The sequence below is a fragment of the Mirounga angustirostris genome, unplaced genomic scaffold (genome assembly GCF_029215605.1).
Source record: "Mirounga angustirostris isolate CCGP_5_RB_7025 unplaced genomic scaffold, mMirAng1.0.hap1 SCAF_16, whole genome shotgun sequence".
Classification (NCBI taxonomy): domain Eukaryota; kingdom Metazoa; phylum Chordata; class Mammalia; order Carnivora; family Phocidae; genus Mirounga; species Mirounga angustirostris.
The window spans coordinates 57062923-57079382 of NW_026991724.1; the positions used below are offsets into that span (position 1 = coordinate 57062923).

The 16460-nt window shown below is 63.1% G+C and overlaps 1 protein-coding gene across 1 annotated transcript; it reads left to right on the forward strand.

Moving 5' to 3' along the window:
• The first annotated feature begins 6608 nt into the window (after nucleotides 1-6608).
• On the forward strand, nucleotides 6609-16037 carry EPS8L1 (EPS8 signaling adaptor L1). Its single transcript, XM_064580615.1, is given in 19 exon segments — nucleotides 6609-6638; nucleotides 7152-7313; nucleotides 7660-7809; nucleotides 8369-8451; nucleotides 9971-10019; nucleotides 10021-10230; nucleotides 10526-10652; nucleotides 10967-11055; nucleotides 11149-11189; nucleotides 11191-11221; nucleotides 11331-11479; nucleotides 12030-12171; nucleotides 12277-12305; nucleotides 14213-14339; nucleotides 14428-14559; nucleotides 14708-14813; nucleotides 14982-15156; nucleotides 15489-15621; nucleotides 15702-16037. Coding segments are annotated over 19 exon segments (2052 nt in total). The 3' UTR covers nucleotides 15789-16037.
• The last annotated feature ends 423 nt before the right edge of the window (nucleotides 16038-16460 follow it).

A 16460-nucleotide genomic window follows, 5' to 3' on the forward strand; every position in this document is an offset into this window, starting at 1 on the left:
CAGGCCCCCAGCCCCCTCCTCCCTCAGACCCAGGAGTCCAGACCCCCATCTCCTCCTCCCTCAGACCCTGGAATCCAGGCCCCCAGCCCCTCCTCCCTCAGACCCAGGAGTCCAGCCCCCAGCCCCCTCCTCCCTCAGACCCTGGAGTCCAGGCCCCCAGCCCCTCCTCCCTCAGACCCAGGAGTCCAGACCCCCAGCTCCTCCTTCCTCAGACCCTGGAGTCCAGGCCCCCAGCCCCTCCTCCCTCAGACCCACGAGTCCAGGCCCCCAGCCCCCTCCTCCCTCAGACCCAGGAGTCCAGGCCCCCAGCCCCTCCTCCCTCAGACCCACGAGTCCAGGCCCCCAGCCCCTCCTCCCTCAGACCCAGGAGTCCAGGCCCCCAGCCCCCTCCTCCCTCAGACCCAGGAGTCCAGACCCCCAGCTCCTCCTCCCTCAGACCCTGGAGTCCAGGCCCCCAGCCCCTCCTCCCTCAGACCCAGGAGTCCAGGCCCCCAGCCCCTCCTCCCTCAGACCCAGGAGTCCAGACCCCCAGCCCCCTCCTCCCTCAGACCCAGGAGTCCAGACCCCCATCTCCTCCTCCCTCAGACCCTGGAGTCCAGGCCCCCAGCCCCTCCTCCCTCAGACCCAGGAGTCCAGACCCCCAGCCCCCTCCTCCCTCAGACCCAGGAGTCCAGACCCCCATCTCCTCCTCCCTCAGACCCAGGAGTCCAGGCCCCCAGCCCCCTCCTCCCTCAGACCCAGGAGTCCAGACCCCCAGCTCCTCCTCCCTCAGACCCTGGAGTCCAGGCCCCCAGCCCCTCCTCCCTCAGACCCAGGAGTCCAGGCCCCCAGCCCCCTCCTCCCTCAGACCCAGGAGTCCAGACCCCCATCTCCTCCTCCCTCAGACCCTGGAGTCCAGGCCCCCAGCCCCTCCTCCCTCAGACCCAGGAGTCCAGGCCCCCAGCCCCCTCCTCCCTCAGACCCAGGAGTCCAGACCCCCAATTCCTCCTCCCTCAGATCGGGGAGTCCTGGCCCCTGACTCCCATGGAATGCCTATATGAGGACAATTTTCTCCATTTGAACATGAAGAAAGGACCTGTCCCCAATCAGATATGCATTTGTGTCACCGGTCCAGGGCCACTGTGACCTTGGGCTAGTGGCCTCCCCACTCTGAGCCTCTGTCTTCTGCGCCAGTGGGCACTAGTCCCAGGCCACCTGCCTCTCAGAGGGTGAGGGGTCTGCTCCTCTCTGCAGACCCCAACCCAGGCAGGGCCAAGCTCAGACAGTACTTGTGTCTTGGATGTGACAGGAGCCCAGAGTGACAGCAGTTAGAGAGGAACACAAGACCCTCCTGCCTCTCCCTGCAGCTCCCCGGAGAGCACATGCGCCGGCCAGCCGGCCCTCCCCTCCACCGCTCAGGCACTTCCGTGGCCTGCAACACTCCTCCCTCATCCTCCAGGCCACCTCGGGCTGCCAAACTCGCCCATCAGGTTCCGCTCAGGCTGCCCCTCCTCCTCCAGGAAGCCCGCCCTGACCTCCTTACGGCCTCCTCTGGGCTTCCGCAGTGCTCTTTGCGTCCCCATCAGAGCAGACAGGAAAAGAAAGGCCACCATCTCTGCCGTTGCGAACACTCAACCTATCATCTCCCTTTGCCAGGGACGCTGCTGAGAGCTCTCCGTAACCTCATTTAATCCTCCCAATATTTCGATCCCATTTTACAGTTGGGGTACTGGGGCACAGAGAGGTTAAGTGATTTGCCTAGGGCCACACAGCTAGAAAGGGGCAGAGTCACGAGGTGGCCGCGTAGGATAGCACCAAAGGACGCAGGATCTGAGTTGTATGGCCTGGGCTCAACCATCCCCACCATCTATGAGCCGTGTGATTGTAGACAAATTCCTTAACGTGTGTGTCTCCCCTTCCTCGTGTGTGAAAGGGGGGTAGTGGAACCCATTTCATAGGATGTTGTGAGGATGAGACATATATACGTGTATGCACACACACACACACACACAGCGTACTCAGAACCACACCCACATTAGGTGTTAAGTCACAACCCGAACCCACACCCAGCTGGGCGCTCTGCCATCACACCACACCATATGATTGTCTCTCTTCCCCTCTATTCTTTCATCCCCGTCAGCCCAGGACAAAGGGGTGCATTCTCTGGTTTCCAGCCTCACTCAGCATAGACTGTGGTGTCAACGTGTGGCGAACAAAACAATGGAGCATAATACATACAAACGCACCAAAAGCAAGTATCCCTCCAGCACTTGCCATGTGCTAGACGCTACTCCAAAGAGCGGCAGATAGAGTGCAGGGCTGAATGCACAGAAGTCTTTGTCCTCATGAGGCTTACACTCTAATGGGGGACACATAAAATAATCAAAGCGATCAGGTAATACAGTATGTTAGAAGATGGTAGACGCTCTGGAGAAAAATTAATTAGGGAGCCGGGAGAGACCACGAGGAACAGGAGGGTGAGAGGAGCTGCAATGTTAAATAGAGTGGTCAGCCAGGTCTCTCTGAGAAGGTGACATTCCAGCAAAGACCTGAAGGGGGTGAGGGAACCCTCCATGAGGATATCTGAGGGAATAAGCATTCCAGGCAGAGGGCACAGCAAGTGCAAAGGCCCTGAGGCAGGACGGAGCAACAAGGAAGAGGTGTGCTGGAAGGGGGTGATGGAGGTGGAGAGGAGCTGGGGCCAGCTCGGAGGCTCTGCAAGGTCAGGTGTGAGCGGATGATGTCAGGAACCAGGTGGGGATCATTGATGAAGCGAAAGGCTAAAAGGGGGCATGCCCGCCCCTCCTGCTCTCCGAGGTCGAGCTCTGGCGTCCGCTGTTCTCATCCACTCCCTGCAGGTGTAACCTCCGGCAAGCCTCTTCACCCAGATGGGGCTCAGTTTCTTTCATCTGTGAAATGGAGCCTCCCAACCTCACCTCACTGGGTTTTGGGAAGAAATGGTGCAGATAACGTGGTCGGCAAGGGCCATGGGACACAAGAAGTTCTGGAAAGGAGATTTCAAGCCGGAGGAGCTCGTTAACGTTTGAGAAGTACTTGGAGCTGTGTGGGGCTCTGCGTCTGTTACCATGATTGGAGGGGGTTACTGGGGGGGGGGTTCCAGAGGAAGAGGCAGGGGGAGGCAGGAACCATACACAGGAGGTGTGCACCAGGCAGGGAGAGAGACTGGCCCCGGACACAGAAAGGCAGCCCCGGGTTCAAATGCCACCCCTCCCACGTTGACGACCCCCTCTTGAACTGCAAACAGGTGCGAGTCAAACCTCTGACCTCCCGGAGGTATAAGGGCAATTGGAAGAGGGTATTTGAGGCTGAGCTTTTGGTTTTGTGACCAAGTATGACATCGAATGACTTGCTGTCCTTGCGCTAGTGCTGTTAGAGACCGTCACAGTTCCTGGCTCCCCCACCCCAACCCTGGTGTCCCTGCCAGCCCCTCCCAGGGGCCACTGCTGCTGGGCTGTGCCAGGTGAGTGCTCAGGTATGCGGAGGCGGGGTGGCCTGGCAGGGAGCAGGAAGGAGGGGCCGGCATTTGGAACCCAGGGACAGCAGAGAGCGGGGCCTCTCGCAGCAGACCGAGCCTGACGGGCAGGTGAGGAGGGGGCCTAGCCAGCGGGGGTGGAGGTCGGGACTCCTGGGGAGCAGGAGCAGGGGGCTAGGACTCTCGGTTCAGACACCAGGAAGGCTGGCAGACCTGAACCCTTGAGTCCTGAGGAGGTAAGGGCTGGGAGATTGGCCTGAAAGCCTGAGGCCCTAAGTGGCTGAGGAATTAGATGAATGGTTCTCTGAGGGGACTTGGAGTCAAGACCCTTTGGTTCTTAGGGTCCGAAGCTCTGAGCTGGAACTCCTGGGCCCCTGAGGAGATAAGGCTGGGAGACAGGATCACTGGAAAGAGGAAGCAAAATAAGATACACATAGATTAGGGAGCCAAATGCATGGATCCCTGAAAAATTTGGGGGGCAGAGTACAAGGTGTGAAGGAGGGGCTCGGGGCCTGGACTCCTGGGTCTGAGGGAGGAGGGGGAGGGGCTGGGGGTCTGGACTCCTGGGTCTGAGGGAGGAGGAGGAGGGGCTGGGGACCCGGACCCCTGGGTCTCAGAAAGGAGGGGCTGGGGGTCTGGACTCCCGGGTCTGAGGGAGGAGGGGCTGGAGGCCCCAGACTCCTCGGCCTGAAGGAGGAGGGGCATGGGGGTTTTGGACTTCTGGGTCTGGGGAAGGAGGGGTCCGGGGGCAGGGACCCTCGGGTCTGAGGGAGGAGCGGCTGGAGACCCTGGACTCCTGGGTCTGAGGGAGGAGGGGCTGGGGGTCTGGACTCCTGGGTCTGAGGGAGGAAGGGGCTGGGGATCTGGACTCCTGGGTCTGAGGGAGGAGGGGGCTGGGGGCCTGGACTCCAAGGTCTGAGGGAGGAAGGGGCTGGGGGTCTGGACTCCTGGGTCTGAGGGAGGAGGGGCTGGGGGTCTGGACTCCTGGGTCTGAGGGAGGAGGGGGCTGAGGGCCTGGACTCCTCGGTCTGAGGGAGGAGGGGGCTGGGGCCAAAGTCCTAGGTACCACAGGCCAGGTCAGGCCCTCACTCTCTGCTGGCCCCTAGGGCACCTCCAGGTGGCAGGAGCTCCCCATTCTCCACACCATGAGCACCACCACAGGGTAAGTGGCCCCTGCTCCCCAGGCTGCCCAGCCCCCTCTGCCACCCTCTTCCCCACACCCCCAGGGGGCATTTACAGCAGCCCAGGCCTGGACTCTGAGAAGGAGGCCTACGCTGCCTCCTTCCCTGCCCGGCCTGGGTTTGAGCTACTGCCCCAGAGCAGACGCACCTGGGTTCATCTCCAGACGCTCACACTCAGCAGCAGTGTGACCCTGGCCAAAGAACCAAGCCTGAGTTCCTCCTCTGGGAAACAAGGACAATTCTGAGAGCTTGACAGGGTAATGAAGGTATAGGACTTAGCAGAGAATCTGACCAAGAGCAGGTACTCTCTTCTGCTTCTGCTGTTGTTAGCTTATTATTAGACATTGACCCTTTGCAGGCAAATCTGGGCTTTTTTTTTTTTTCTTTAAGACTTATTTATTTCAGAGAGAGAGAGAGAACACGGGGGTGTGGGGGAAAGGGCAGAGGGGGAGGGCAAGAGTGTCTTCAGCTGACCCCACGCTGAGCACGGAGCCCAGTGTGGGACTAGATTTCATGAGCCTGAGATCATGACCTGAGCCGAAACCAAGAGTCCAACGCTTAACCACCTGGAGCCCCTGGGCTGTTTCTAATAAAGTTCAAGTCTCCTGGAGTGAGCATCGAGAAGAACAAAGGGAGGCCCATGGGAATAGCTGTATTGAAGATATACGGTAGTGAATTGTCCAGCACAGGGGTAATCAAATTGTGCAGAGATCTGACAGGCAGGAGCAGGACAAGGAGCAGAGGTTTGATTGAAAGTGTTTCTTGTCCCTCATCCCACCTGAGCTCTGAGTTTCTGTCATTTCTGTGGAGTTCTTCTTGGAGAAGGTGACCTAGAAGGAGAGGCCAAGGGCAGGAGCCAGAGAAGGATTTGGCTGGGAAGAGCCTGGCCTGTGGGAGTAGGAGGGGGAGATAAGTCTGTCTACCCCAAATACTAATGCTGGTGTAAAACCCCCCCTTTATTGAGCACATACTGAGTGCTACCGTTCACACTGTAGGACTGAAATTTAATTTACTGAGGCTGTGAACCCCCTCCACTGTCAGTGAATCCAATAGCTCTACCAGACAGAGGCTATCAGATTAATAACCCCTATCTCACAGAAAGGGAAATTGAGGCACGAGAGATTAAGTCTCCTATCCAGGGCCTTATGGCAAGACAGTATTGACAGGGGATTCCAAGCCAGGTCTGTACGACAGCTGAGACCACGCTCTCCACCACCTGGTACCACACTGCCTTACCTGTGGGAAAGTCCAGCTCTGGGCCTGCCCTCCCCTGCTCAGAACCCTCCATGGTTCCCAACTGCCCTCACAATGAAGTCTTTGCTGCTCTGCTTGGCATTCAAAGCCCCCATGATCTCCCAGTTCCCATGGCCCCTCTCTCTCTCTTTTCCTTAACCAGCCCAGAAGCTGCCCCCAAACCAAGTGCCAAGTCAATCTATGGTGAGTTTGGGAACAAGAAAACCCCAGGCTGAAACTAGGTCTGAGGGAGGAAGGGCTGGAGGCCTGGACTCCAGGGTCTGAGGGAGGAAGAGGGGCTGGGGGCCTGGACTCCAGTGTATGAGGGAGGAGGGGCTGGGGGCCTGGACTCCAGGGTCTGAGGGAGGAGGAGGAGGAGGAAGGGCTGGGGGCCTGGACTCCATGGTCTGAGGGGGGAGGGGGGGGGAGGAGGGGAAGGGGGAGGAGCAGGAGCTGGGGGCCTGGACTCCAGGGTCTGAGGGGGGAGGGGGCTGGAGGTCTGGACTCGTGGGTCTGAGGGAGGAGGGGGCTGGGGGTCTGGACTCGTGGGTCTGAGGGAGGAGGGGCTGGGGGCCTGGACGCCTGGGTCCGAGGGAGGAGGAGGAGGAGGAGGAGGGGCTGGGGGCCCTGGACTCCTGGGTCTGAGGCAGGAAGGGCTGAGTCTTCTGGGTTTATTCTCCTTCTCCCCCACAGAGCAGAGGAAGCGTTACTCCACTGTGGTTATGGCAGATGTTTCCCAGTATCCAGTCAATGTGAGTCTGGGGTCTGCGTTGTCCCAGGGAGGCTTGCTGGGAGGAAAGGCAGGCCTGGAAAGATGGAGATGTTGAAAGCAGAAAGAAACTGGGAAACTGAGTTTGCTCATATGCAAGATGGGCTGCTTCTGCCTCCCCTTGGAAGTGGGTATTGGGCACAGGAAGTCAGTTCCACTTGAATCTGCCATGTTTTAGAGCGGCCCTTGTGCTGGACGGTCAGGCCACAGGGACAAACGTTAGGTAAACCTGTGTGAGGACGGGTCCAAGTGTGCCTGGTGCTCTAACAGAAGCAGAGGTGCTTGGAAGGGACTAGACAGAACCAGTGCCTCCAAGGAGCTTCCAGTGGTGTTGGGAGGCTAGTCACTCCGATGAAAGCAGGAGGCGCCCCATAGGTGGAGCCCCTGATAGGGCAGGCTTTCTGGAGGAGGCGCGTTTAGTCTCCGGCTGGAAGGCTGGTGCGAGCCCAGCCGGCATCCTCTTGGGACTCCCTGCTTTCTCCACGCCCCGTGCCAGCACCTGGTGACGTTCTGCCTGGGTGAAGAGGACGGCGTGCACACCGTGGAGGACGCCTCGCGGAAGCTGGCCGTCATGGACAGCCAGGGCCGCATCTGGGCCCAAGAGATGCTGCTGCGCGTGTCTCCGGACCATGTCACGCTGCTTGACCCCATCTCCAAGGTGCCAGGGGACACGGGGGGGGCAGGAGCGGCTGGCCTGAGTGGGGGAAGGCACAGAGAGCTTGACCCTAGGGCCGTCTGAGGGTGAATCTTGGCCCCTGCATGTCCTTCCTTTGGGAACTTTCGCAAGAGATCGCCACCCCTCTCGTGGGCGTCCGTAGTCTCCTCCGTTACACGGGGCTGCCATCCCCGACCCCGACCCCCGACCCCCCGGGCTGGCAGGGCTGCCGGCGCCGACCCGCAATCCCCTAGCCTCGCAGGGCTGCCCCCTGGCACGGCGGTCGCCATTCAGCCCCCTCGGCTCGGGCCTCAGTCTACCCTCCGCCCCGCCCCGCCCCGCCCCGCAGGAGGAGCTGGAGTCGTACCCGCTGGGCGCCGTCGTGCGCTGCGACGTGGTGCTGCCCCCAGGCCGGAGCCGCTCGCTGCTGCTGCTCGTGTGCCAGGAGCCCGAGCGCGCGCAGCCGGACGTGCACTTCTTCCAGGGCTTGCGCCTCGGGGTGAGCGGGCCCGCTCGGCGGGAGCCACCTGGGACGGGGCTGGGACCCTGTGGATTCCGGGGGCGGGGCCTGGGGCAGAGGCGGGGGCAGGGCCCGCGGAGGGGGCGGGGCCTGGAAAGAAGTTCTGGAATGGAGCGGGTTTTGAGGACAGGTTGCACCCGGTCGAGGTAGAACGTGAGGGCGGAATGGAGACCGAGGCTAGGGGCCCGGACAGAACATGACAGCACAGGGGGGACAGGGGGGACAGGGTCTGGGAGCAGCCAGCACCAGAGGCGGGTATGGTCTAGGGGCCGAGGAAACACCAGGACCCGGTCTCCGGGGCTGGGGAAGAAGCCTAGGGCACGGGCAGAGGTGGGGCGAGGGCGTGAGTTCGGACCGTGGATGTGCATGGGGCACCGTGTGCGTGAGTGCTGACTTGGGGGGCAGGGTCTGGCGCCCAGCCAAGGAATCGATCCTTCGATCCTTCGATCCTTCGATCCTTTGGACCGTGGCTGGGGCAAGCAGTAGGTGGGGTGGGGTGGGGTGGGGTGGGGTGGGGGCCTGACGGCATGATTGGCAGGCGGAGCTGATCCGAGAGGACGTCCAGGGGGCTCTGCATGACTACCGGTCCGGCCGCGGGGAGCGTAGGCCCGCGGCGCTCAAGTAAGGGTGCTGGGCTGGAAGCAGGGGAGAAGAGAGGATGGGGGGCGGTGTTTCTGGGAGGCCAGCTCCGGCGCCTCGGTCTCCCCCTCCAACCCCCCCCCGGCGCCTCGGTCTCCCCCTCCAACCCCCCCCCCCCGGCGCCTCGGTCTCCCCCTCCAACCCCCCCCGGCGCCTCGGTCTCCGCCCCCCAACACCCCCCCGGCGCCTCGGTCTCCCCTCATCCCCCCCGTCTCTCTGCCCCCCGTCTCTCCTCCTCCCCCCCCGTCTCTCCTCCCCCCATCCCCCCCCGTCTCTCCTCCCCCCATCCCCCCCCGTCTCTCCTCCCCCCATCCCCCCCCGTCTCTCCTCCCCCCATCCCCCCCGTCTCTCCTCCCCCCATCCCCCCCGTCTCTCCTCCCCCCATCCCCCCCGTCTCTCCTCCCCCCATCCCCCCCGTCTCTCCTCCCCCCATCCCCCCCCGTCTCTCCTCCCCCCATCCCCCCCCGTCTCTCCTCCCCCCATCCCCCCCCGTCTCTCCTCCCCCCATCCCCCCCCCCGTCTCTCCTCCCCCCCATCCCCCCCCGTCTCTCCTCCCCCCATCCCCCCCCGTCTCTCCTCCCCCCATCCCCCCCCCGTCTCTCCTCCCCCCATCCCCCCCCGTCTCTCCTCCCCCCATCCCCCCCCGTCTCTCCTCCCCCCATCCCCCCCCGTCTCTCCTCCCCCCATCCCCCCCCGTCTCTCCTCCCCCCATCCCCCCCCGTCTCTCCTCCCCCCATCCCCCCCCGTCTCTCCTCCCCCCATCCCCCCCGTCTCTCCTCCCCCCATCCCCCCCGTCTCTCCTCCCCCCATCCCCCCCCGTCTCTCCTCCCCCCATCCCCCCCCGTCTCTCCTCCCCCCCATCCCCCCCCGTCTCTCCTCCCCCCATCCCCCCCCCCGTCTCTCCTCCCCCCATCCCCCCCCGTCTCTCCTCCCCCCATCCCCCCCCGTCTCTCCTCCCCCCATCCCCCCCCGTCTCTCCTCCCCCCATCCCCCCCCGTCTCTCCTCCCCCCATCCCCCCCCGTCCTCTCCTCCCCCCATCCCCCCCCGTCTCTCCTCCCCCCATCCCCCCCCCGTCTCTCCTCCCCCCATCCCCCCCCCGTCTCTCCCCCCCGTCTCTCCCCCCCGTCTCTCCCCCCCATCCCCCCCCCGTCTCTTCCCCTCCCCCCACGCCTCAGTCCCCCTTTCCGACAAATGAGCGGATGCCCCTAGCCTGGGACAGCACGAGTTTTGAAGTCCGTCAAAGCCTGGTTTGCGTCCTGCCGTAGCCCTCAGATAAGTGCACCCGCTCTCCAAGACGACTTTTCCTATTTCCGGTCCTCGGTTTCTCCTCCCTCAGGCCTCCGTTTCCCTCTGGAGAGGCGCTCCCCTTCCCTGTGTCTCCGATTTCTCCCTGCCCCCGGTTTGACTCAGCTGGGCCACACTGTCTCCGTTTGAAGCCCGATTTGTCCCCCGCCCTATCGCCAGGCGCACCCAGCCTGCTTCCCCCTCGTGCCTCCGCAGGGCCACGCAGGAGGAGCTGCAGCGCCGCCCCTCGCCGGCGGCCGAGACCCCCTCCTCTGCAGCGCCGCCCGTCGCTCCGCGCCGTCATCAGCACGGTGGGCGTCAGCCGCGGGCGATCCCAGGCGGAGCCCATCCCGGAAGCGGCGGAAGAGTCGCAGAGGCCCGGCCAGGCTCAGGCCGCAGGCAGTGCTGACCCGGCCTCCCCGGATCCGGGCCCCCGCGGTCCAGACCTGGCCGGTCTGCAGGCCGAGCGGGACGTGGTGAGTGGGGCGGGGCTAGGCCTGGAGGTGGGACCGGCTGTGGGGAGGGAGTCCTAGCTCCGGGGAGTGGGGCTTTGTTGGGGGGGGGGGAGGAAGGGGGGTGTCAGACACCTGGGGGTGTGGCCGGTGGTGACTGGAATACGAGGCCAAGGCCAGGCGGCAGAGGGCGGGGCATGGCCTGGGAGGATGTCAGGGCCCTGGGCCTGAGGGCTTTGGGGTAATGACTCCACACCCCTGCGCCCCCTGCGCCCCCTGCCTCCCCTGCGCCCCCTGCCTCCCCTGCTCTGTCCCCCAGGACATCCTGAACCACGTGTTCGACGACGTGGAGAGTTTCGTGTCGAGGCTGCAGAAGTCTGCAGAGGCGGCCCGCGTGTTGCAGCATCGGGAGCGCGGCCGGAGGACCCGGCGCCGGATGGCTGGGGGTGAGCGGCGCCCTCCGAGTGGGATCCTGAGCCTCTAGTCACTCCCAAATATCTTCCCTCTCCCTAGGGTCTCCCCCCGCACCACCCCCCCCCCGCTAGGTGTGTGACTCTCCATCACTGGGGATCTGACTGGTGCTCTCTTGTGTCCTGGTCGGGTGCGCACCGCACCGCACCTGCCTCCCCGCACTGCACATCACCTGCCCCCCCCCGCACGCACCTGCCACGCCCCCCCCCCCCGCGCCGCACCTGCCTCTGCCCTCCCCCCCCCCCCCCCCACACACACACGGCACCCCACCTGCCTCCCCCACCTGCAGAGGGTCTCCTGACACTGCGGGCCAAGCCGCCCTCAGAGGCCGAGTACACAGACGTGCTTCAGAAAATCAAGTACGCCTTCAGCCTGCTGGTGAGACCGCGTCCCGCCCGGGCCTTCGTGGGGCAGGGGGATGGCGAGCTTGGCCGCCCGTGCGCTAACCTGGGCACCGCCCCCCTTCCGCAGGCCCGGCTGCGCGGCAACATCGCCAACCCCTCGTCCCCAGAGGCTGCACTTCCTCTTCGGACCTCTGCAACTGGTGAGCGCCCCCTCCCTCGTCCCTCCGGGCCCCCCTGCAGCAGGAGGAATCGGGGTTCGACTTGGGGGAGGGTTGATGGCGTGTCCGCTCACTCCTGCGCCCCTGGCAGGTCGTGGACTCGTCGGGCGGCCCCCAATTTGCAAGTGAAGTGCGGCGGCCGCACCTGACGTCCGAGGCCGTAGCACTGTTGAGGGACAACCTCACCCCACGTGAGAATGCGCTCTGGACCTCGCTGGGGGACTCGTGGACCCGCCCGGGGTGAGGCAGGGGTGGGGGGGCCGGGAGGCAGGGGCGCAGTGACTGGGAGGCTGGGATGCTGGACTCAGCTGGAGGCTGAAGGGCCGGGACCCGACTGGAGGGAAGGGCAGACTTCCGCGGGGAGGACAGGTTTCCGACCGAACCAGAACTCCCAACTCCAACAAAAAAGCCGCGCCCTAGAGGAGAGGGGTGGGGCCCAGGAAAGGACTGGCCTGTAGGTTTGGGAAAGGGGTGCAGTCTGCACTTGGAGGCAGCGAGCCTGCGGGGGGTGAGAGCAGAGCCGGACTTAGGGGACGAGGTGGGATGGGTGTAGAATACGAGGGGAGATTCAGAGGCCGGACGCAGCATGAGAGTGAAATCAGTGTATTTGCAAGTACGGTTGATGTCGGGGGTGGAACTTAGATGCGGGGGGCGGGCCTTGGCAAAAAAGCCGAGAGGTTCGGAGAGCTCGCACAGCGCCCCGTCTGCAGGATGGGGAAAACCTTAGTGAAGTTAGTAATAGGGCTCGGGGCGGACCAGGATCCCTGAGGCCTCAGCCCCTTGGCCGCAGGCTGGAGCTGCCCCCAGAGGAGGGATCCCCGTACAGCCCTGAGTTCTCCAGCGGCTGGGAGCCCCCCGCCACCGACCCGCACGGCCGCGCCTGGGAGAACCCAGTAGACAGACAGCTGCAGCATGAGCGGCGGCGCCAGCAGGTGAGGCTAAAGCTCCGTGGGGAGCCACACACTCCCCCAGGTGACACAGTGGGGCGGGGACCCTGAAGTCTGGCCCTGCCTGAGCTGCTGCTCTCCTCTCCCCAGCAAAGTGCCCCCCAGGTCGCTGTCAATGGGTGAGTGTGGGCCCCAAGGTGGAACAGGTGGGGTCGAGGAGGGGTGCGTCCTGGGGGCTCCTGGCACTGACTCCACCCCCTGTTTTCTGTCTTTCCTTCTGTGTCCCCGGCTCTTCACAGGTGGGTGAGGTGGTGACGAGGGAGGGCCTGGGCTGGGAGAGGGAGGGAGAAGGGAGGGAGGGGGAGGGGGCAGGGCCCAGACTAAGGGGTCCAAGGGAGGAGGCCCGGATTCCAGGGTGTGAGGGAGGAGGGGGCTGGGAGGGAGTAAAGTCTGAGAGGCTGGGAGAAGGCAGTTCTATTACCCAGGGCCAGGGAAGCTCCCTGTCTGGGTCCCTAAGAGGACAGAGCCCCAGGTGTTGGAAGAGACTGGGGGATTGGGCATTTGGGTTTTGAAGAAGAGCTCAAGTCTGGTGCTTGGGGCCTTGGAGACCCAGAGAAGACCTGGGCCTTCAGGAGCCATGGGGCAAGTTTCTGGGAAAGTTAGGAAGTGGTAGTATTTCTGGGCCCCTGAAAGAGGTAACAACTGGGAGGCTGGACCCTCCTTTTCCCAAGGCTCTAAAACAGTTGGCTCTGTTCCCACTGAATGTCCTATAGAGAGCCTTCAAAGGTTAAAAGATTGGAGAAAGTAAGGTTTCAGACCTGGACTCCCGGGTCTCTCAGGGAGGAAAGAGCTGGGGGTCTGAGTTCATGACTCCAAAAAGCAGTGGGGGCACAGAAGGGGCATGGAGAAGCCAGGACGCTAGGGTCCTTGAGCAAGTTGAGGGCAGATGTGAGGGAAGCTTCGTGGGATAAGAAGAAAACAAAGCAGCAAAGCTGGAGCAGAAGGGGGTCTGGGTGAGGGCCCCGGCAGAGTCTCAGCAGGGACAGCGTGCTGGGAGCTGCCAGCCCCACACAGGGGGCGCCGCGGCCCTGAAGACCCCCCCCTCTCCTTTGCACAGGTAGGCCTGATCGGGCTGAGGTCCCTCTTACTGGGGGGATCAGAGCCAACATCTCGCTTCCACCCCCCAACCCCAGCTGCCTGGTCTTGCAGAACTTCACCCACTCCCCATGCTTCTGAAACTTGGGCTTGGCACCCCCTGCTTTTAACTTCCCTTGTCTGAGCTTCCAGTTCTTTGCAGAAAAAAGGAAAATCATCCCTTCTTGGAGGAGTTAGAAATCTAGGAGGTTCTACAGGCGAGCCGTTAAGAGCCGCCGCGGGAGAGCTCAGGTTCACACCCAGCGGCCCACACGGTAGACCAGCATTACTCAGGACACGGACTCTGGGGCCAGCCTGCCTGGGTCTCAGTCTGGCCAATGCCTCTTTCTTGCTCTGTGAACTTGACACCATCGTGCCTCTCTATCTCCCTGTTCTTCCATTCCCACACCCATAAAACAGAAAATAATAGGGTCGCGGGTGGAGGAGGAAAGGATGGGAGTGGGGAGGGGAGTCCAAATTCATGGTTAGACCAACGGGTGGGTCAAAACCCAGATTAGCCAATACATGTAAGTTTTTGAACAGGGCCTGACACCTAGTCCGTGCTCTAGAAGTTAACCATAAGCTAACCGTTGTGTTGTAACTGTGGGTTCTCGTAAGTGTGAGCCTAGTGCACGGTAGATGCTCAATAAACAGCAGCTGTTTCTAGCTGTGTGATAGGGAGCAAGTGATTTTCTCTGAGCCTTAATGTTCTCACCTGTAAAATGGAGGTGATGTTAGCACTCCTATCATTGCCTAAAGCACGGTGCCTGGTACACGAGGAACAAAATGCATTCAAGGTGTTATTCCAATTTCAAGTCTCTATTAACAGTATTAACCAGGGCCCCTGCCTTGATCCCTGCCTGGCTCTAACCCCAGCTCACACCAATACCCTACTGCCCAGGGCAGTGAGACCGGCTACCTCCCTATCCTCGACCCTCATTCTTCTCCCCAGTCACCAAGACCCAGAGCCAGAGGCTGAGCCCCAGCTGGAGCCGGAGGGGAAGTGGGTCCTGTGTACCTACGACTTCCAGGCCCGCAACAGCAGTGAGCTGTCGGTCAAGCCGCAGGATGTGTTGGAGGTGAGAGGGCAGAGGGCCCGGGGGCTGCAGCGGGCCCAGCCCTGGCTGCAGACACAGGCTGTGACCCCTCCTCTCCTCCCTCCCTCAGGTCCTGGATGACAGGCGCAAGTGGTGGAAGGTTCGGGACCAGCAAGGGCAGGAAGGATATGTGCCCTATAATATCCTAACACCCCACCCGCGGCCCCAAGGAAGCTGCAGCCAAAGCCCTTCCCGCAGCCTGGTGAGCCAGGGCAGACCCCTGGGTCTTAAGGGAAGGAGGGGTGTGAGGATCAGGTGCCAAGGGCACTGGCGGGGGGCGGGGGGGGGTCAGAAATTGACCTCTGGAAGGTGGAGGGGCTGGGACTCAGTCTTCTGACTCCCCTCTCTAGGAGGACAGCACGCCCCCTCACCCACCAGCGCCGGCCCCAGCTCCTACCTTGTCTCGGCCCCACTGGGACAGTGGTGATAACCTCAACTTGGACCCCAGAGAGAAGGGTGAGTGCTGGGGGAAGCCGCTCTTAGCCTTGCTTTCCAGTCAGGGGAACCAAGGCTCAAAGAGAGTCAACAGACTTCCAACCCATCGTGAGGACGGTGGAGATCTTCTCTCTGGCCCCAGGACCCTTCATCCTGAATCCACGCTCCCTCCCGGTTTTCCGCCTGCAGAGAAATTCTCCCAGATGCTGTGTGTCAACGAGGAGCTGCAGGCGCGCTTAGCCCAGGGCCGCTCAGGCCCCAGCCGCGCAGCCCCGGGTCCCCGCGCCCCGGAGCCACAGCTCAGCCCGCACTCGGACACGGCCGAGGTCCGCGCCTGGCTGCAGGCCAAGGGATTTAGCGCTGGGTGAGTGCCTGTGGCCGGCTGGCGACCCTGAGATGGGGACGCAGGAGGGGGCGCGTTCTGATTGGACCGTGGGGAACCGGGATTGGCCTGAAGCGAGGGTCTGTCGGTTGCACGATTGGCACGTTTGGCCGGGGAACGCCGGCCTCGGTTGGAAAGCTGGGCGCACGCCCCGCCTCCTTCTGTGGAGCACTGACGGGGGGGGGGGCGGGGGAGGGATGCTGCTGTGATTGGACGAACGGCTTGGCAGCAGGGATGTGACTGGTGGGGCTCTGGGGCCGAAGCTGTGATTGGCTGGGGGCCTGACCGCTCCTCCCACCCCACTGCTCGCTCAGGACCGTGGGCGCGTTGGGCGTGCTGACCGGCGCGCAGCTCTTCTCGCTGCAGAAGGAGGAGCTGCGGGCCGTGAGCCCGGAGGAGGGGGCACGCGTGTACAGCCAGGTCACGGTGCAGCGCGCGCTGCTGGAGGTGAGCCGATGCTCGTCCTGGGCCTGGGAGGGCAGCCAGGGCTCGGAGGCCAGGCTTCTGATTTCCACCCGGCCCTCCAGGACAAAGAGAAAGTGTCAGAGTTGGAGGTGGTGATGGAGAAGCAGAAGAAGAAGGTGGAAGGCAACCTGGAAACAGAGGTTATCTGACCATCCCCGGCTGCTCTGCTCGAAGTTTCGAGGCAGCCCCATGGGAGAACGGAGTCTGCAGACTGCCCCCACCCCCACGGAAGTCGAGCCCTTGCGAAGGCTCCGGACCTGTTCCGACTCTGGTCTCCCCCGGTCCCCGTGGAGTCTCCTGCGTGAGCGGACTGGCCGTGAGTGGGAGGGAAGGGGGCCACACTCGGGTGCCCTGTGCATTGTGATACACCACCCAGTCTATAAACAGCCTCCTCGTAGCAGGCATTGTCAACTGCTGTCCCTTCTCTACCGGGCCACCAGGGGGCCCAGCGACCTGCCCCTCACCCCACCTACGTGTCCCTACCTTTTTTGGTTTCTTTCTCGGGCTTCCTCTTCCCCTCCGGGCCAGCAGGCCATCCTCCAGTCCACTCGAGAGAGATCTTCTGAACACCCACTCTCCTTCCCTGGCTCCTCAAGGCCCCCCTCGCCCCAGAGCCTAGTGTTTAAGGCCCTGAGAGGTTTGGTCCCTACCCCACCCCCGCGCACTCTGGTCCTGCCCTTCTCCAAACACCCCCAAGCCCCCTCAACCACTGGGGTTGTGCATGTTTTCCGCTGGCTGGAACAGTGGTTTCCTGCCTGGTGAACTGCCAGTCAGCCTTCCTGCTGCAGTTCAAATACCCCCTTGGGGGAAGCGTGCACTCA